The sequence below is a fragment of the Chiloscyllium plagiosum genome, unplaced genomic scaffold (genome assembly GCF_037043375.1).
Source record: "Chiloscyllium plagiosum isolate Xiang-an unplaced genomic scaffold, Cpla_swu_hap1 HiC_scaffold_28, whole genome shotgun sequence".
Classification (NCBI taxonomy): Eukaryota; Metazoa; Chordata; class Chondrichthyes; order Orectolobiformes; family Hemiscylliidae; genus Chiloscyllium; species Chiloscyllium plagiosum.
Genome location: NW_028270166.1, coordinates 48,654,137 through 48,676,040, shown reverse-complemented (window position 1 = coordinate 48,676,040; position 21,904 = coordinate 48,654,137). Strand labels below are relative to the sequence as shown.

Below are 21,904 nucleotides of genomic sequence, written 5' to 3'. Positions count from 1 at the left end.
TCCAACAGACGTTAAACTAACTGGCCTATAGTTATCATTGTTACACCTCCTTTTCTTTCTAAATAAAAGGTATAACACTGGTAGTTTTCCAATCCTTCTGGAATTTTCCAGAATCTAATGACTTTTGGAAGATTACTATCAGAACGTCCATCACCCACTTGAGCAGCATAGTGACACAGTGGGTAGCACGGCTGTCTTCTCAGCGCCAGCTAATTCTAGCATTGGGTGACTCTCAGTATGGAGTTTGCATGTTCACCCTGTGCCTGCATAGGTTTCTGCTGGATGCCCTATTTTCTTCCTTCAGTCCAAATTATGCCAAGTTGTCCCAAAGTGTCCAGGGATGAGCTATGGTAAATGCGTGGTTACAGGGATAGGGTGAGGATCTGGGTGTGCAGCTCTTTGCAGGGTCAGTACAGGCTCAATGGCAGTTGGCGGATTGTATATTTCTATCTTCATAGCGGCTTGTTTTAACGCCTAAGGATGCATCCTGTGAGGAGACTTATTGGCCTTTAGGCACTAGCATTTGTCACTAGATCTGCTAGACCAGTCAACCTAATGATTCACTGTAACAATTACTAACACCCTTCAAAACAAGGAAATGCACTAAAAATGGGATCATTGCCAAATTACTGCCTAAAACTATACAGCCACAATCAAAATAAACTCACAGACCCAAATCACATCTCTATATACTCTTAATGCTTCCTCTCAGACAATTAATCCCTGCGTCTGTAGGAATATGATATTCAGAGATCTTTTCAACTTTAACAATTCAAATCTTACCCAGAATCACGCCTGTCCGGCATCCGATCAGGCTTCCAGTTGCCACGAGGTGGCCCTCTTCGTGGAGATTCACGTCGAGGACTGTGGTTGCGATGGGAACCATGATCAAGGTGTCTATCGTGGTCTCTACCAGATTTCATGACCATATCACGGCCCCGACTACCACCTCGCCTGTCATGGAATCCTTCAAGCCTTTTATCAAACCTTCCTCCAAATGGACCTTCATCCCGACGCGGTGGACCACTATCTCTGCGGTCAAACCGATCCATTCGCCTAGTTAAGAGATAAGTTAACAATATGGCCAAAATCACTTTCACTCATGAAAAAATTAATGACGGCCAGTAAAAACACAACGTAATAAGAACAAATCTGAATTAGTTTTTTAAGACAGTCCATGGAATACCCAGACCATAAAGTATTCCAGTAAGACAATTGTCTCCAAATTGTGCTGGTTGCATTAAAAAAAACTGGAAGTAAAAAGAATGGCTGGCAGTCACTTCACCTCAGATGTAATCAAAATATTTTATCAACTGATGAATTGAGCAAAGCTGGCTGAAGAAGAAAATGAAGAACAGCCACTGGTAATTCCCAATTTTAGGGGATATAGAGCAGAACATTCAAGCTTTTTAGCTTGCCCCATATCAGATCTTAGAGTCTGACATAAAATAGGAAATGAAATGTAAAATGTTACTTCTCTCAACTTCTAAATTTTAAATTCAAGCAATTTATAAATTAATGTCATCAGGTGGCCATTTGTAGAAACAAAATTATATACTTTCGATATCCTAGGCAATTGTAACAACGTTATGATAAGCTACAAATTGAGTTTCCCACAAATAACACAGAAGAACTGCGATTATCCAAATATCAATTATCCGCATATCAGATTATCCGAAGGAGACCTCAAGGTCCCGAGAGAAACGTTACATCAAGGACGTGTTTCCAACACTGATCGCGTCTTTGTTAGTGATTAAGCAGGCACTATCTCCAAATGGCTGATTTTCCACCCTCTCTCTCCCCCCACACTTTCCCGGGAGTTTTACACAGGTTTGTACTCTAAATCCCCCTGTCAAAAAGTTGCAGTAAAAAGGTATGTGTGTGGGTGTGTGTGCACTATTTGGAGACTCACCCCCCAAAAGGCGGGAGTAGCAGCAGCCTTGCTGTTGGTGTCCAGTCCAGCTGCCCCGGAGAGGGGGAGGGGGCGCGCGATGTTGGACGGGGATGGGTGCGGTGGGGGGCGGCCTGATGGGGGCTCGCATGCAGTGCGCAGGTACCTTGTCTCCTGAACAGAGAGTGGACTTAAAAAAAAACTCCAAGCCCCAGAGGAAAGGCATTTAATTGCTTAACCGAACAAAATAGTGCCCATCCATCTCGTTCGGATAACCTAGATTCCTCTGTACTTGGGACTAGTAACTTTCAGGAAGACACAATCAAAATTCAGACTTATACTCAAAATATATTTTTAGCTGAAGAACCATTTTAAATGAAACTGTTTAAAAACATTGGGAGCAAAACAATTTGAATTTTCAAATTTTTAATCATGAACTGGAAATATATGAAACCAAAATCTGCATTATGGAATAGACAGAGTTTTATTTACATTGGCTCCAACCTTGTGGTTAGTTTTGGTTCCATCAAGTGTCGTATTAGTAAAAATCACAAATTTAATACCATTGCAGTGCATACAGGACTCTCAAATTGCAAAGGTAAATAACAACCAATGCTTTAAGTGCCCTTAAATCAAAGGTGTTTCAAGTGCAAATAACATTTGATTGTAATTAGCCCAGTATCATCATTCTAACATGCATCATCTCATCTACTCCTGGTTGTAACTCACCTGTCCACCTGCATATCCGGAAATCCCCGACCTCTATCCCTGTGATCAAAATCATTGAACCTATCTGGACGGCCAAAGTCTGCTCCATGACTGCTGTACCTGCTGTCACTGTCAAGGGCCATACGTTTCTGATCAGGCCAGTACTGATCATCCCGTCTAGATGAAGATTAAAACAATTTTTAGGAGTACATACAATATGTACTAGACACTGAGGGGTGAACTGAATTAGAGATTAAATACTTACCTATCAGCATCATAAGGTCTTTTAATACCACCACGGCGCTCATGCTCATAACGCATTTGCTCCTGCTGACGTCGGAGTTCTTCTTTCTCCCTATTAATTCTCTCCTGCTCTCGCCTCCTCTCCTGTGTAAAGAGGAGTGTTTAGGACCATACAATGGACAACACTGAATCAATAATTAAAAAAAAGCTTTGTGTCTTCAATCTAATCATCATCTCTATTTGAACTTATGCATCCTATATATCCTACTATTTTTACACTAAAGTATCAGGTGCTAGACATTATTTTGAAAATACCTATAAAATATAATTAAATGATTTCCTCTACCTCTGAATCAAAAGTAGCTAAAGTGCATCTTCATTTTTTAGTCATATTGATAATTCAACTGACTACTTGTATTCTTCTTGTGCCACTGTCGTACCTGCTCTATTCTGATTCTCTCCCGTTCTAGCCTTTCACGTTCTAGCCGCTCCCTCTCAAGTCGCTTCCTTTCAATTTCAAGCCGCTCCCTTTCCCGCTGGAGCATCTCACGTTCTTCACGCTCTCGCATACGCTCCCTCTCCCATTTCTCTCGCTCTCTGTTAGAGGGAAATATTATCAGTTAACTACAGAAACAAGTCAACACCGGTTGTCGAAATAAAAGCACCATTTACCATAAAAATGATTTCTCAAGATGCGCTTTCAACGCAAATCTCCTCATAAACAAAGAAAGCAGAAAGAGCTGACCACATTCATTACTACAATCATCTTTAATAGTGCAAATGACTCTTTTTCAATTATATCAAAACTGCTAACAATCTAACAGGAGAAAGCACAAATTGTGCTTTCCTATCTTTCACCGATTGCAGCTTGAGGAAAAACTCAGCAGAATTTCCTCAAGATTGTATCACTAACAAGAAACTCACCACAAACCAATGCACAATCTGAGCATGACGTGATCTGGAGGGGTTTCAAATCTCATATTACAACACAAAGACACCCTACGTTTACCTTCAAAACAGTGTGTGCCTCTGCTGAAATTATCATCTTCACCTGTCACACCTAGATTCAAAACTACCCATGATCTTATCAAGTGCTCTCATTCATTCAAACCTACATAAAACTTACATCACGTTTATGTGATATCTTGCTCATTTGCCGTGCTTAATGATTCCGAAATTCAGGATGCACAAAATTAAAAATATTCACCTCCCTCACTGAGTTATTTATGGATTTGGTCAACTTAACACTCAATGCCAGATTCTCAATGCTCTACTGAGTCCCCTTGCTTGCAATTTGCTGTTTGATCTGCTTTTCCTCGGCACTATTTCTGACTTTGATATTAAAAAGGTACTATTCAAATATCCCAATTTACAGAAGTCCAGCAGTCTTCTGGTGATCTGCACTATAGATCTGGTTGAAGTGGAATATTTTATTGCCATTTACATCAACACATTAGCCGTTCCCTGGACGAAAGCATTCCATTTATACCTCTAAAGATTATTTCTTCCAAAACAAAAATGAAACACAAGAGGACACTTATAGTTTGGAAAAAAGACTAGTGGAAGCCAAGTGGCATACATGAGACAATGTTGCTTTTTTGGGGACAGTGAGTCGAGATAAATTGACACCAACTATTTTGGATTAAGTTGACCCTAGTTTTGCAACAGCTTTTAGATTGGTTTAGCTGCAGTTTAACAAAGATCCTATGACTGAAATGTAAACAGAAGCCTCTAAAGGCATGGCAGAACATCTCTAACCCTCTTTCTGCTGAATGTTCTCTCCCACTCTATTGAAACAACAGGAAAACTATAATCAGAGACACTGAAAAATAAAGGAAAATGAAAGACCCCCAGGTCCAACCAATGTGCCAGTGAATTAAGACTACCGACTGGTTTGCAAAATCAAGAGAATTGAGAGAACATCACAATCCACTTGTGTGGTCCGGACAAGTAATACAGAACTTCACGAGTCTATTTTCCCTCACTTGTCAAACTGTTTGGTTATTCATCAGTATGTATTCAGGATAAAATACATTTAAGCTTAACTGCAATAGTTTAGTAATTAACTTTGCATCCTCTGTCACTTTTCCTGTGACAAAACCAGGTATGCCTTCCTTTTGGTTACCAAATTGCAGTGAGCCAGATAAACTGATTTTCATGGTTTAGTTAGATTCGTACACATTGATCAAGGGTTGTCAAATAGTGGAGTTTGATTATAGCTATTTTAATACTATACAACTGTTTTATACTATGCCAGATTACATTAATATACTGCTAATGTTCACAAAGACCATCTTTAAAACTCAATTAAGCTCTGTTCACTTGAATTGTCACCACTCAAGTTACTTACTTGTATATCAAATTTACAACTCCTTAATAAATTTCTGAACTTAAATTTACGGTCAGCATATCTGCAATTTTTAACCCGCTTATAATGAGCTATGCACTCTCAAATTTCATCATTTGCAGGGGTTCTCAGGAACAGAATCCTCACAGATTTGGAGTGACTATTTCCCATGGATCACCCAAATGTTCTTCCTTTGCAAAACAAACTTGCTCAGGAAAAATTTACATAAGATGTTCAAAAATATTACATGAGGATACGTAAATTGCAAATAATGTACTGAACCCATCAGTGAACGAGCCCACAGTAGATCGAGACCAGTCAATGGTTTAGCACAGTAATTTTATATAGCATGGACTACACCGAGAGGATCACCAAACAGATCCAAACAAATCCATAAGCCATGCATTTCAGCTTTCAGGCAGAGTTAACGATTCTTGGGCCTCATTTAAAAAAGTTGAAAGATTGCAAATAATTCAAATGTATATTTTGCAATGGTGCAGGAACAAAACTGAAATGAAATTTCCCAAATTACTACTCGGGCTTGTTACGGGTTATAAAACTGGCCTCACCTGCGCCTTTCTATCTCACGAATCTCCCGCTCTCGCTGCCTTTGCCGTTCACGTTCCCGTTGTTCTTTGATCTTATCGAAGGAGAGCATGTCTTTCTTATCCTTTTCTTTGCTATCCGATTTGCTGTCCTGACTTTTCGCAGTCTAATTTTAACAAAGAAAATCTAAATTTTAATGCTACATTGCTCAAACTGCAGAACACAATTTGGGTCTGTTTCACTATAGTAAGAATAACCCAAGATATAGCCACTTCTTAAACATACTCAAACTGTCACATAGCATTCCCTCCAGGACAGAGTGGAAAGGATGTGACTGCAGCACCAAAACATTAAAAATACATTATTTCTCATCTCAGTAAATACCAGCACTACAGAGTTAACTTTAACAATCAAAAAAGACGACCTGACTTCATGATTTGAAGCTATAGGAGGAGAAACAAAAGAGAGTCGCGGAGTTAAGTATGTTAAAAGTGCCAAAATAGTGAGAAACCTGGGCCCGGAATTTGATTTTATAAATCAGGAAGAATATTTAGATCATATAGGTCAATGCCCTGGATGCACTGAAAGATAGTTAGAATTTCAATAACTGTCCAAACTCAATCCTTGCATAACTTTTCTCCTGATCGCAAAAGCCAAGTGAGATTAATGAGTTCTGTTATCAGGTGTACTGACAGTGGAATGAGAATCCTTGACTAAAACAGGTGAGTTAGACTCAATCAATTGACAGGTATAAAAAAACAGAATGAGATACAGTACGATTATAGAAGCCCTATAGGGTGGAGGATAGTAGTGATTCTGCAAGAACACCAAATGGCTGCATCTATCCTAACACAGCAGGAAAAAAACGAATTTCTTACTAAAACAGTTAGATAAGGTAGCATTACAGATCTGCCAAGGAAATGGATTTCAATCTGCATATGAGTACATTACAGAGTGCAGATACAGGGCGTAATACTGGTTTTATGATTGATTGTAATATGCTGCGCCCAGTGAAACTGACATACAAGAATGAGGCCAGACAATAGTTTCAACAACTATTTTGCATAGAAATTACTATAAAGAGATTACACTCTAGTTCATTACAAATTCTCTGCCATGCATTTACAACAACTCCAAATGGAACAGAGTAGATTACATATTATTTATTAACGCACACAACCTTCGCCTCGGCTCAGACCACAATTATAAACCGCTTGAACGTTACTGAATTTATTCATGTATATACACACTGTAGTTTATGGAAACAACTTTATAGAAGTCTAAAGCTCAGTGCAATTTTATATTCCGAAGAATTACTGATCGGGACAGATCATTAGCAATCGGTTAACTACTGATAATTTTAGAATAATGAAAAGTTAATAATCCGAGAACATAAGGAAATGACAATTCCACACCTGACACTAAGAATGCTGCTTGGCAATCTCAGAGGTCACAAGGTAGTTGTCATTCAGTTAGCAAAACTGTACCTAGTGTATAAAATATTTGATTTAAATACATTGCAGGGCAGAACAGGGTTTTGTGCTGCATCTCAATTACTTGCCAGTATCAAACACGGTCAAATTACAAATGTCTCACCATAAATACAGAATTCCTTTAAAATTCTTTCATAAGATATTTTTCATTGTCTGGAATCATTTGGAAAGACACAAATTCATCTTGACTGAGCTGACAGATTGTCTTGACTGAGTGGAAGAATTTGGAGTACTTACCACTTCATCTTTGGATTTTGTTTTCACACTGATGACTGGCTCTCCCTTAGATTTATCCATAACTACTATTCTCTCTGAACCTCGACTTCCTGAAAAGGTAAAGATAACGAATCATATTTTAAGAAATAATAGCAACAGGTAATCCCACAATAGTATGTAAAATAAAAAGGTGAAAAGCCAACCTTAGACTGTTTTTTAAAAGCTAGAGTTCAAACTCATTTGCCTGAACTGATGCAACAAAATGTGTGCCTGTGGGATTAGCACAATGCTAGAAGCTTACAGGAACCCAACATTGTCATTTGTTTCATCAAAACATTGTATCCTTTTCTAATAGGTACGAAACACCTTACCTGATCTGCTTCCACCAGTGTGTGAGGATCCAGCCTTCCTTTCACACTTTGAATCTTTTTTGTCATCTCTCTTTTCGTCCTTTGAATCTTTCTTCCTATCATCTAATTTCTTAGAATCCTCTCTTTTATCATCTTTTTTCCCACTGATAGACCTAAAGCACAAATTACATTTGACATTGCATATTAAAGAGGTATCTATGTGGGATTAAATAGAAGACTGAACAAGGGTATTGTGTCAAAAGCAAATACATTTTAGAGAATCATTAAGTCATTGTTTGCTGATGCTTGTCAGCTTACTTCTGTGTATACCAAGATGTTAAATGATCAGACTTGAGAATTGGGACTTTCTCCAATCAACTCCACACCCAGCATTAAACCATCAGGTCAGTCATTCAGCCTCACTTTATGTCATGTTGTTATGATTATTCATGTTTCATGGAGCTATTAGTGCTGCTCAATAACCAGTTGTTTTTGTTTTGCAAATTCTAGGGATACCTTCATAATTAAATCAAGTCTGATTATAGAAACATAGAAAATAGACAGAATAGGCCATTTGCCCCTTCGAGCCTTCACCACCAATCAATACGACCATGGCTGATCATGCAATCTCAATCTCCCAGCCCACCCTCTCCCCATACTCCTTGATGCCTGTAGCTACAACAGCCACATCCAACTCCACTTTAAATATACCCAATGAACTGGCCCCAACAGCTTCCTGTGGGAGAGAATTCCACAGGTTCACAATGGAGTAAAGAAATTCTTCCTCATCACAGTTCTGAATGGCTTACTCCTTATTCTTAGAACGTGACCCATTGTTCTGGATTTCCTCAACAGTGGGAACATTATTCCCGCATCTAGCCTGTCCAGTCCCATCAGGATTTTATACGTTTCAGTGATATTCCCTACTCATTCTTCTAAATTCCAGGAAATATATGCCCAGTCGATACAGTCTTTCTTCAGACGCCAGTTCTGTTGCTGCAGGAATCAGTCTAGTTAAGCTTTGCTGAACTCCGTCAATAGGAAGAATGCCCTTCCTCAGACGAGGAGACCAAAAAACTTCACTTAATACTCAAGTTGTGGCCTCACCAAAGCAGTGTATAACTGCAAGACATCCTTAGTTCAATACTCAAAATCCTCTCGTTCTGAAGGATAGCATGCTATTAGATTAGATTACTTAGTGTGGAAACAGCCCTTCGGCCCAACAAGTCTACACCGACCCTTCGAAGAGCAAACCACTCAGACCCATTCCCCTACATTTACCCCTTCACCTAACACTAGGGGCAATTTAGCATGGCTAATTTACCTAACCTGCACATTTTTGGACTGTGGGAGGAAACCGGAGCACCCGGGGGAAACCCACACAGACATGGGGAGAATGTGCAAACTCCACACAGACAGTTGCCTGAGGCGGGAATTGAACCCGGGTCTCTGACGCTGTGAGGCGGCAGTGCTAACCACTGTGCCACCGTGCTGCCCACCGTGAGCTTTCCTCACTGTCTGTGGAACCTACATGCCAAACTTCAGCACTGTTCCACCATGCACCCAGATCTCGTTGCGCCTCACTTTTTTCTAAACTGCCACCAGATCTGCCTTCCTGTTTTTGTGACCAAAGTGGATAGCCTCATATTTATCCACATTATATTAAATTTGCTAAGTATCTGTCCACGTCACCCTGCAGCCTCCTCTCAGCGCACACTGCCACCCAGTTTAGTGTAATCTGCAAAATTAGAGATATGGCATTCAATTCCTTTGTCCAAAACAGCTGAGGTCCCAGCACTGAGCCCTACAGCAACCCAAATGTCACCGCCTGCTACTCTGAAAAGAACCTATTTATTCCAACTTTCTGCTTCCTGTCTGCCAACCATTTCTCTATCCATGATCTCTGATACAAACAGCTTTAATTTTCCTGACTAATTTTAAGTGGAACCTTGTCAAATTCCTTTTCAAAAGTTCAAATACTTAACATCTACTGATTCACCATTGTCTACTCTACTGATTTGTCAAGCATAATTTTTCTTTAGTGAATCTATGCTGACTAGGACTGATTCTGTCACTACTTTCCAAATGCTCAGTGATTACATCTAACTACTGACTCCAGCATTTTCCCCTGTATCAACGTCAGGTTAACTGACCTATAACACCCCATTTTCTCTCTCCCTCTTTTTTAAAGAATGGTGTTACATTAGCTAATGCATCAGTTATTTCTAGGACCACTTTCTTAAGTACTCTGGGATGCAGAGCTTTGGAGCATTATCATGCACATAATACATTTCTTTCCAGCCTTTAATGCATGGAATAAAAATTATTAACTAATTGAGGCAACAATCGCTCAGAACATCCTTGGTTGTGGGTTTAAGGCCCTTAAAAACCTGAAAATGATAGACAAGATGGTACTTCAATGTAATTAGGAGGGAGAACTCCATTATGAAGCTAACTTTCTGATGAGACACTGAACCAAAATTACATCTACCTGCTCAGCTGAGTGTAAGGTTTCCAAGTATGACTCAAGAAATTTACTAATGTCCTAACTTAAGGTTTTATTTAAGTGCTCAGCAATAAACTTTAGTTATATAATTTACTACTTTTAAAGAACATAACAGACCACTTATACAACCACACTTTAAAGAAGCTCACAGAACATGAAGTCCTCTTGCTCAGCTTAAACTTGTTTACCTTTTAAAGAGTTTGCCATCAAAACAACTAAGAAAGGCAAATGCAGATGGCGCATAACTTTCAGAACAGAATTCAAGATGCCAACTAAAACTCCATTTTCCAAATCCACGTGGTGGAAAAAACATTTAAATAATTAAAGCATTTCATAGAAATCTGCTAATTTGGGTTTTATTCCCAAATTTAAAGGTTATGAACAGTTATAAGTTTCAGCAAAGTTTTCAAACTGATTGAAGTGTAGTTTTCAAAAGGATCGAATGATACAAAATCAAGTGGCCTGGGTTAGTCATTGCACCTGCTGCTCTGTCCTAATTTCGGACAGCTCTTCTTGGGATCTACTGGATTCTTCAAACTCATTTGAGGCGATGCGTTGACATGTGGTATATTTGGAATCAGTGAACTATTTAATGAAAAACCTCAATAAGGCACAACAGTAACTAAATTGGCATAAGATAACAAGCTTTTGCAACAAGTTATTTTGCAAAATAATGAACTTCTACACATACAAAGTCATCACCCTAAACTGGTGAGGTTACAACTAATGCATTTCCATTGCATATGCACAAAGCCAGAAGATTTTCATCGGCAGTTTCTATCATTTTTGCTCCCATCTCAGATGTTGGCAGTATTCATGAAATAGCATCCACTAAATTTCTTGCTTATATACTCGCTCCTGAATTTACGCAGCCTTATGCTAATTTGCAAGAGAGTCATCACCGTAATAAATTCAATGCTTCCTGGTTCTGATTAGGTAAATATTCCTTTGTTGACAAATTTTAAATTTCACTTTCATTTGAAACATTCTGGTCACAATCAATCCATCTTGGAGCCCCCTCCTTCCTGCTGCAACCCTCCATATCCTATTGGAATCTCCACTCTTCTTGCACCCCAACTGCAGAGTCCTTCCTCTCTCCATCCAATGTGCCTCAATAGAGCCTCCTACTCGACTCATCACCCAGATTGAAGTCTCCTTCTCGGAACCTTGATCTGCTGCACTCCCTCTCCTCTCCATTTCACCCACAAAAATAACACCTGCTCAGTCAGTGGGAGATGCTTTCATTAAAGTGGTGGTGGGGGAGGGCACCTGCCTCAAAACCCACGCTGGAATTAAGAAAGGCTCACTGCTTCCAGTTATCTATTTATTTTTAACTCACTCATAAGACATGGGTATCACTGGTTGGTCAGCATTTATTGCCCATCTCCAATTGTCCTTGAGGTGGTTGTGGTGAGTTGTTGTCTTGAATTGCTGCAGTCCATGTATTGTGTGTGAACCCATAATGGCCTTGGGGGGAGCTGTTCCAGGACTTCAGCTCAACGACAGTGAAATCAGACAGACAGTGGCATGGAGGAGAACTTACAGGTGATGTTCCTGCATATCTTCTGTCCTTGTCCTTCCAGGTGGAAGTGGTCGCGGGTTAGAAGGTGCTAAGAATCTTCTGTGAATTTCTGCGGTGCATTTTTGTAGACAGAACACACAGTTGCTACTGAACATCAGTGGAGGGGGAATGGATGTTTGTGGATGCATTGCCAATTAATCAGGCTTTGTCCTGGATGGTGCAGAGTGTTGTTGGAGATGCAACCATTCAGGCAAGTGGGGAGTATTCCAACACATTCCTGACTTGTGCCTTGTAGATGGCAGACAGGGTTAGAGAGTCAGGAGGTGACTTACTTGTCACATATACCTTATCTGTACTTGTTATTGATAGACCTTTGAGAATTTGCTAGTGAATGAAACTGGTTATATACCCGTTCATGGATTTTCTCAGGTATCTTAAAAGGTGTTTTTGAGCAAAAGCACAATTTTTCTATATAATGTTTGGTAACTCAAGAGAGCAGATTGTTTACGCCAACATTTAGTCTGCATAATATTTAATTTTCAGTTCATGAGGTGGATGTTTTGAGAATGGTATTTAAATGTAATTGATTTTATCTGGCTTTGCCACCCATACCCAGTCTTGGAAAGTGATGGTATGCTATAACGTGTTGCTGCTCTTATCTACAAGAAGGAAAAGTAATAATCATTTCCAGGCTGTGGTTTTGCTTAATTTCAAGAGCAGCACCACATCACAGTAGCACGGTGTCACCTTCCAAGAGAAATCTTTCAAACTTTATTCAAAATAAAATTATTTCGACCATTATTTAGTTTCTAAAAAGTGGCCACATCAACCCCATTATTCACAAGGTACTCAAATGAAGCAAATACCCATTTCTGAATATGGAGATCCCTTGCAGTCAAAGTTAGGCAGTTATTCCAAGGCTTGTAAAAAGTATTCATTGGTACTTTGCCTAGATGGCTGTTCCTGAGCAGGACTTGGCAGCGATTTTCAATCTCCTTACCCTAAAGCAGTGCGCCTATATCTTGAATCACTAGAGACTGGAATAGAAATGATGTAAATATTCTTAAAATGTCAAGCTTAGCATTAAGGTTAGATAACTAACTGATCAAAAGATGAACCCTTAATACAGTGCCTGTATAGATCAGGACACATCGTAATGGCACTGCAGAATGCTGAACAGCTTCAGCAGTCAAAGTTCTATTATTAAATTCAATTCCCTTTTAGGGCATGCAAGCAAATTTTGATAACCAAGTAACAGAATGTTTTGTGCAATTTTGCAACAGCCTATTCAAAAGAACATCATATGGCACTTTTCTGGTTTCAGACAGTTTACTGTCAGGGAAAAAAAATGAAATCCTTGTATAGTCAGAGGTTTCTTTCTTTACAGATAGGTTGCTCAACATTCAACAAGATATATTGATAATTTCAGAAAAAGCTACCAAAGCAATTTTTTTGAGAACATATCAGAAATCTAGGAAACGAAACTTACTTGTCAGTTTTGAACTCTGCAGAATGGCGCCTATCACCACTGAGTTCTCGACTTGAAGCTGACTTTTGATCCTTTTTGGAGTCCTCCTTCTTATCTGGCTTTTTACCTGAAGGCTCATTTTTAGCCTGAAAATATAAAGTTTATAAATTTCACATTTGCTCAAAACAACCACAACCCACCACATGAGCTTCCACGTGTCACATTATAGACTAGTTGATTTCTTGCAACTTTGCTCATCAGTAACAAATTGTAATGGTCTTCCAACTGTGGATAATTGTTTTCATTTTTTAAAAAATTAAGACTTTCACTTGCTCTCTCCCTTTTTGCAATCTTTTACCTCAGCTTTTCACCTTCAACGTCCTACGCGCTGCATGCTGCATAATTTAGTTTCTAGATGTATGTGCACATATATATCCACTCAATAATTCTGATATGTTCATAAAGCTTTCAGTTAATGAATTACTCTGTAGGTGGCAAGTTAGAATAATATCTCATGTATCAATTCTTCAAATGACTGTCAATTGCTACAAGGTGCCTTTGATTCACACTGCATCTAGTTAGCAATGTCTTGGACAACAGCATGTTTAGTCGGTTCTCAAGAGATGGCAACAGAGGAAGAAAATAAAAGCATGACTGAAGCATTACCCTGTTTCATTTTCCAATAATCTGTAAAGACTCTGAGTCAGGGCATACCAGCTAAACCTCTTCTCAAAACACAACACTACATTCAGACACACTGTAAGCCCAAGACAAGGAAGGAACAAAAACCCTGGAACGATGTGCAATGTAGATTTGTCTTGTGATGGGTAACAGAGCTGGTAAACAGCCATAGCTACCAAAACGTGGTAATTCTTTTGAGAATTTTGATGCATTACGTTTTAGCAAATATATTATAATAAATCTTCCAACTCCTCTGGGTCAATCAGCACTGACCTAAAAATTTAAATACACTTTCTTAGCAATTAATGCTTAAAATAAATACAAAAATTAGAGGTACAGACTTTTCAGATCACCAACAGTATCCTAGTATATGAAGTGTGTGAAGGACTTTTACTGCGATTCAAATTAATTTTCAATTACTAGAAGATGTTTAGAAACTTATAACATCATTAGTCAGGGTTTTCAGAAAAAACACATGGATATTTTATCAAATGATCTTCTAGGTCAATTCCAAGTAAATCACTCTTCCTAACGATCGCATTTTCAAACACTATCAAGCGATGAGCTCATTGAACATATCAACTATTCTTTCCCCCAAAGTGCTCAGGTTCAACTGCATGTTCAGCATTTGTTTCTTTCAGACTTGAATCTATCCCATGCTGCTTTGCACTCACCTTTTCCACAGAGATCATTCGTCCATGAAGCTCTGTTCTGTGCAAATTACCAATACATTTTGTCGCCTCCTCACTGGTCGACATGGTCACAAATCCATAGCAACGTGCTCCAGGACTACGAGCATTTGTCACTACCTTTGCACCCACTACCTATACAGAAGAAGCATCACATGCAAGTGAAAAACAACAAAGTTTAATTGCTTTACTGTAAAACTGCATTAAATTCTCAGAAGGCAAATTGCATGTGTGTCAATGAACATCTGGTCGTTATTATTGCCAAAGTCTGCTGTTCAGGCAACAAACCAGTTCACCTGCACTCAAATCTTTATGTATTAAAACATTACTCATTACAAAACAACAATTATTGCCAATATAAATAAAATTATTTCTTGCAAAATCCAATAATATGAAAACCAACCAAAACACCAATCACCCCACAATTAAAAAAAAAATTAGATGAGAAAACTACTCAACTACTAATTCAGATATTTACGTAATGCAACGTTTAGTTAAAAGTACATCATGGTTGAACATCCATGCTTCCTCAGTGTGTATCGTGACAATGTATCAGGTGGTTTCCAAAATGCATTTGATAAACAAACTTCAACACCTGATCTCTCTCTCCATTCCAGTCCCAACCCAACATAATCCTCTTCTGTGCAAACTGTCCATTCAGATCGCATTTGTAGGCAAGTTTCCAATAATCAATTTCCTTTCAACAATGTGCTAGGGATTTTCAATTTCTGCCTTGGGTGCTGTATCCACATTTTAAAAAAAGTGTATCAACAACACTCAATTTCATAATAGGCACTTTATTATGAGTCACTGTCAAGTTTTACAATTTTCCATTTCAGCATTTAAAATCTGAATGCCCACTGGTAACTGGGACTGTCACTTCATAATTATCTCACTAGGAATTTTACTAGGGAATTGAAAGATATGTGGGGTGAAGGTGGGGGTTGGTGGCAAGGAAGTCTAAGATCAGCTACAAACACAATGACAAAGCAGTTGCAACAGGTTTCATGGTCTATTCCTTTTATTTCTTTTGGTCTATTCCATTTTTTCATTGCTAATAAATAGGCATTCTATTCTGGTTTTAAAAATCCAAATCTCATTGCCCAGCTGTCAGAGACTACATTTCTGTTAGATGACTTTAACAAGTAATCTACCAAAATATTCCATCAAGTATTTATGGCAGGTGACATTCTACTCATCACATTCATGCTGACCTTCCATATACCAATTTAGTCAGTCCTAATACTCATTCTATCCCATATCCCAGGTTTCTTTTAATTCTCACGACCTAAAAAAATCATTCAATCAGCATTAAAGCACTTCAAGCCTTAAAGACATTTCATACGTTATATGTCAGTCAAATCTTCAGCATTTTCAACCATTACCTTGCCATATTTACTGAAGAGGTTCTTCAAGTCAGTTGCTCTGGTTGCAGAGGACAGACCACTCACCCAAAGGTTCTTCCCTGCAGTATCTGTAATACTAGCATTACCAGGTCGGCCTGAATGAGAAGGTAAGCAAAATAAGCAAACACAAAGAAACTCAAAAATTACTTTGTAAGGAAACTGCACTTGAAATTCCATACACAACAACTGTTGCTTTGAGAAAAGAAAATAAAGTGGTTCTTGTGCCCTTGTAAATGCAATGCTATTATAATCTCCATGGAGCATAATGCCTCAGACTGATATCACCAATTCCTAAACTAGCTTCCTTCTTTGGGAGCCAGACAAGGTTACTGTTTACATAGTATAGTAAAATGTTAAGGTATTTAGTAATAGTTAATATAAACAAAACCATTATTTTAGTTTTCAAATTACATTTTTATGATTTTCAATAACGAATGAAGGGCAGAATAATCACTTGCATAACAATCATTCAAAATTCCTGGAAATAGTCCTTATTAACAGTGCCAATTTCTGAGTGTACACAGATTCAATAACAAAAAATGAGGAACAAAATTATATTTATTAAATTGAATAATGACTGAAGTGCAGCACCCTGAACAATAGTCACTGGTGAAAACTCTGAGGCATACCTTTCTCATCCTTTGCAGCTGGTTTAGTATCTTTTCCATCCTTGATAGAACTAAAAGGTACAAAATCAGATTTGTTAAATAAAGAATAAATGAAAATTAAGTATACTTGCCAAAAATACTTTTCCAATTCAAGAAACTGTCCAATACCTACCAACCTATACAGCTATCAGGTATAGATCACAGAATACAACAAAGCAAACATATTAGATGTAAGGGAATCAATGACATTTTAGATCCCAATTGGAAATGGAACTGTATAACAAATGCCTCATTACGTTTTTGGTACTGTTGGTGAAGAGTACACAGAAGCAAAATATTCCAGTTTGTGAACAACCTCTGCAGGTTGGAGAGCAGAAAGTGTAAAAGGAAGTTGCCTCTAACAGTATAGGAAAAGAAAATTAAGATTTTTTTAAACGAAAATAAAGCAAAAAATCAAAATTGTCACCACTGCACAGGCCAAATCACGAGATAGGTTTACTGGAATCTTAGTATGAATGAAAAAAAGAAAGCTTCTGATCTAGAACTGAGAAACAACAAACCTCTTGTTCTGATCACTGCCCTCTATAATCGAGGTTTCTTTCTTAGCTGCTTCATTAGAATCACCTTCATCTTCTGTTTTCATGGTTTCATCTTTGCTTTCCTCAGTTGCTGGCTGTTCTTTCTCTGCACTCTCAATGCCTGCCACTTCTAACTCTTGTTTCTGTTGGTCGCTTTCTGTTTCGCTCAAATTTACTGTCGCGTTCATTTGAGTTTCATTTTTATTGCCACAGGGTGCTTGATCAGAGGGTTTCTCGGAGTCAGTCCCCAGTGGTTTTGATTCTTTCTTGGGCGCATCCAAAAGCAAGTCATTGTCGAGTTCTAGTGTCAGTGCATCTTCTGCTTGTACTGTAACTGAAAGGTTGTCATCTTCTTCTTCTTTCTGGTAGGAGTCTATGTCGATCATTTCTTGTGCAGATAGCTGAGCCTCTTCAGGGAGTTCCTCCTCGATAGGGACTGAACTACAAGCTTCCCCCGAACTCTCGGCTACATTCTCCTTCTCTACGGGATCAATGGGAATAGAATGGCACAAGGTTTAATTACCACTGAAATACAGCAAAACATACACGGAGCTAATGTGTCTGCTGTGTAACTATGCAGGACACTGCCCCTAGCTTTCACTAGTATCACAGAGAGATTGGAAAACTGAGGGAGCACACAACTACCTACAGAAATTAAATTCATTGTAATTTCTTCACTAATTTACCAATAGTTATTTCATTAACCTCACAAATCAGGAGTCTTCAATGCTGCAAACCGATAACTTTGGAAGAAAGCAGAAGCAGTTCAAGTGAGACCATGACAAGTCCATGTATTTCCAAGTAAACAGCTGAAGTCAGAAATTCCTTTGCAGTTCAAGATGATCAGAAACAATTTCCAAACTGCATCCACGAGTGTTCAATAAATGTTTCCTTTTGAGAGTCCTAAGTCTTCTGATTAACTTCATTTCTTCCAAGTAAAGCAAGAGTCCAACAAAACATATATGAGTAGATTGTTCGCGATTTTTTAAATATTCCTGAGGAGATTGGTCTTCTATTTGCTTTAATCTGCAGCATTTCTTGAGTTCACACGACTTTGTATATTTTTATTCAAATATCATAAACTGGTCAGTTTCTTTTACTTTGATAATACTTCAGTTTAGGGTCTAACACTTCCCTAAGAATTGGCACTTCCATCTCATTGCCCATTATGTAGAATTTAGACGTATGAAAAAATACTCTTGTGTACTCATACATGCCACCAGATCAAGTTTTAAGACCCAATTAGATTGCAAAAGGGGTAACAGCATTAATATATGCTGGCCGTAATACATATACACATATACAAATGATGCCTAAAATAGCACAACTGAGTCACTGCATTTCCTTGTTCCCTCAAAAGAACACGTAGGCCAAAATCACCAAAGCGAAGAATACCTGCACATCTATTATTGCCCGAGAATGACAGATAAACTTCACCAAAATAAATAACTGTCCCAGTGGACGACGCAGAAGTTGTTACGTCTCTCTTGTACGTTTCGGTTCAGTGAAAATGTACAAATAGCAGCTGAAGTTACGTTTGAATCAGGTGCTGAGTTTCGTATTTTTCCCCGTATTTATATTTGCCATGGAATGCTTTAATAGCTGTTAAAGCACCCTAAAAGCGATTTTCAAGTCATTATAATCATACTAAATGCAAACATATGTTCAGCTAATCAATTAAAACTTCAACAGAAATGAGACCTTAAACAGATTATTATTGGTTCTTCCCATTAAGGAAAGCTGGCAGACTAATCAATTGTGTTGGGTCAGTTGTGCAATTTAAAGCCTTGTAATAATTGAATTAATGTATGAGATCTGGGACATGCCTAAGTTTTCCAATCTCCCTGTACTATCTGCTCTGAACCACTGCTATTATACACCAGAATACTTGCACGTGATCATGTTTTTTTCTAAACTGAGAAAAATTTAAGTTGCACTGGGGGACATGGATGAAGAGAGGGTTTCTTTAATACCTGTTTCTTCAAGTAAATCTTCAGTATCCTGAAAATAAATGAAATTAGAAATTCCGTTAATGCTACTATAACCAACATGAAGCTTACATATAATTAAGGTCCACTGGCATTTAATATCTCCAAAATTCAAGTTGCAATTCACATTTTCTTTGAATGACCCAAGCGCAACATGATTAAACTAGGTATTAGAACATGAAAGACACTTTAACGTATAACACTGAAGTTTTAACTGAACAGAAACTGCCTTTCAATGAACTAAATATTAATGTCCGATGCTATTTGGCATTTCTGACATTGAACAGGAAGACAAAAATTGGAAAATGAAGCAGCCACAGCCGAAGAGTTCCTAGTTATACCACAGGTGAAGGGTGCAAAAATATATTAACTATTGTAAGAAGTTCAAATTGGGGCAGTGCAAAGACAAATCTACAGCAACATTCTGGTAACTACCAACATTGCTGACTACAAATTAAGTGTGCTATACCAAATAATAAACTACTGAGGATGTTGGAAATCTGAAATGAAAAACAAAGTGGAGAAACTCAGCAGGTCTTACTGCACCTCTGGAGAGAAAAACCAGAGTTAAGAGTTCAGAACACTGAAGAATCACACTGAACTAAAAACATCAACTCTGTTTCTATCTGCATGGATGCTACCAGATCTGGGTTTCTCCAGCTCTTTGGTTTTAAGTGCACCATATCAGTTCAGTTGAGGTTTTCAAAGTCAAAACTGTGTCCTAAACCTAAACAAGTTGCAACTGTATTACTAAAACTATCAAACATATACTGTAAAACAAACATTCTCAAGATTACGTTTTGTACAAATAGAACACATTTTCCATTGAATTTCTATCTTTACATTCACCAAAATAAACACCATCATTCAATTTCCTGCCATGTCTTCACTTCTCCACTTACAAGGTCACTACTGTTGTCTTGGCCCCAAACATGTGATGCCCTCCAAAAGGGCATTATCTGAAGGCAGTGGGCAAACTTAATAAATGCACTGATATCTTTACTCCCCTGAAACAAAACCAACCCCAACAGGCTGAAACCAATTAACCACAGCCTCCTCCAACTAAGTAAATGTGAAAGCAGTTTGTAAGATCCTGTCCCACTAGAGGAGTGAGGGATGGATATGCTGTGATAGGGAGTTGTAAGATACTAATTCCACGATTAACGTTTTGCAGATGTCTACTAATTCAAGAACGTCCATTTGATAAACATTTCACTTTCTTGCACTTTGCTGTGCACAACATTTACACAACTAGCTACACTTGTTACTGACTCTTGCTGTTTACCTCATAATACTGCCTAATTTGCAACCAAAATGTAACTATAAATAAAATCCTGAAGAGCTCACAACCCACAAAAACAGGGCCTTACTTTAAGAATGCAACAAGATTTTTTAAATACAAGGCCAATGTCCAAAAGCAGTGAAGAACAGACTTGATTACATCTACACCAAATTACAACCAGCAAAGCAATATAAAATTAACACAAACCAAATTTGTAGTCATAGTTTCTTAAAATAAATGATCAGTAGTAACACCATAACCAATCTACCCAGTTAACACAATGCAGCTATTTCAAGATGACATATATTTCAACAAACTGTTTTAGAAGCATTTCAAAATTAACCACAAAATGGCATCCTACTTCTTTAATCGACATAGACTCCTCTTCTGCACTGCAAGGCATCTCAGAGTCCATCATCTCCTTTGGTTCATCCACAATCTGAAATATGACAGGAAATATCCTTCAGGCAAAAAAGTTCAAACTGATTCAATGTGTAAACATGCCACTGAATGTGTGCAACAAAAATGCTACTGTAAACAAGATGGTTTCTCAAATCCAACAGCATAGTGACCATGCAACTCAAGAATATGAAGTACTCAGGTCCCTCCCCCAAAATACAATTCTCAATTGTTTATGTTGCTTGTAGTTTATAATTAAGGTGACTTGCTGACAGTAGTCAGCTTGTTATTAGAAATGTCAATAAACTGTCTCAGAACTGTTGAGATTCCATCAATGCAAGTTTCCAATTTCAATGCTCAATTTAAGAGCAAGAAAAGAATAAACCTGCTCAGACATGTTATGACACACCTCAAGGACAAGTGGGACATGAAACTTCAGGACAATCCACTAAGGCGAAGAGGGCCATCACTGCTTACTTGGAAAACAAATTTAACACCCAATACTGGCACTTTAAATGAATAGTTAATTTCCAGTTTAGGCAGGAGTTAATGAGTAGTAATTTTTACTGTTTTTAATCCAATCTCACAACAGCATAACTTTCCCAACACAACACTGACATTGTAGCACGTTTCGCGATGTGGAGGTGCCGGTGTCAGACTGAGGTGGACAAAGTTTTTTTTAAAAAAAATCACATAACACCAGGTTATAGTCCAGCAGGTTTATCTGGAAGCACTAGCTTTCAGAGCGCCGCTCCTTCATCAGGATGGAGTTGGATTACAACCTGGTGTTGTGATTTTTTAACATTGCACATTTCCTACACCACCCGCTTTGGTTGAGATTGCTAATGTGTGAGCTATGAATGTTATGTTCAACAAAATCTAAATTGAGATAAAAACCAGAAGCACACAGATTTAGGCAACTCAATACTTAATAAGAAGCCTTTCACTTCTATTAACCCTCACTTTCAAATATTGACAAGCTC

The 21,904-nt window shown here is 38.2% G+C and overlaps 1 protein-coding gene across 3 annotated transcripts in view; it reads right to left on the bottom strand.

The window, feature by feature from the left end:
* The window catches only part of safb (scaffold attachment factor B), a 70,737-nt gene that overhangs the window by 22,004 nt on the left and 26,829 nt on the right, over nucleotides 1-21,904 (bottom strand). For all 3 annotated transcript variants that reach the window (XM_043720811.2, XM_043720813.2, XM_043720812.2), the window contains 14 exons: nucleotides 20,884-20,961; nucleotides 19,226-19,253; nucleotides 17,235-17,733; nucleotides 16,696-16,745; nucleotides 16,046-16,161; nucleotides 14,646-14,795; nucleotides 13,312-13,436; nucleotides 7,816-7,967; nucleotides 7,466-7,554; nucleotides 5,759-5,901; nucleotides 3,283-3,439; nucleotides 2,865-2,986; nucleotides 2,621-2,776; nucleotides 784-1,056 (listed from right to left, as the gene is read on the bottom strand). In XM_043720811.2, the coding sequence (XP_043576746.2) occupies nucleotides 784-1,056; nucleotides 2,621-2,776; nucleotides 2,865-2,986; nucleotides 3,283-3,439; nucleotides 5,759-5,901; nucleotides 7,466-7,554; nucleotides 7,816-7,967; nucleotides 13,312-13,436; nucleotides 14,646-14,795; nucleotides 16,046-16,161; nucleotides 16,696-16,745; nucleotides 17,235-17,733; nucleotides 19,226-19,253; nucleotides 20,884-20,961 (2,138 nt within the window). The remainder of the gene's footprint in view (nucleotides 1-783; nucleotides 1,057-2,620; nucleotides 2,777-2,864; nucleotides 2,987-3,282; nucleotides 3,440-5,758; nucleotides 5,902-7,465; nucleotides 7,555-7,815; nucleotides 7,968-13,311; nucleotides 13,437-14,645; nucleotides 14,796-16,045; nucleotides 16,162-16,695; nucleotides 16,746-17,234; nucleotides 17,734-19,225; nucleotides 19,254-20,883; nucleotides 20,962-21,904) is intronic.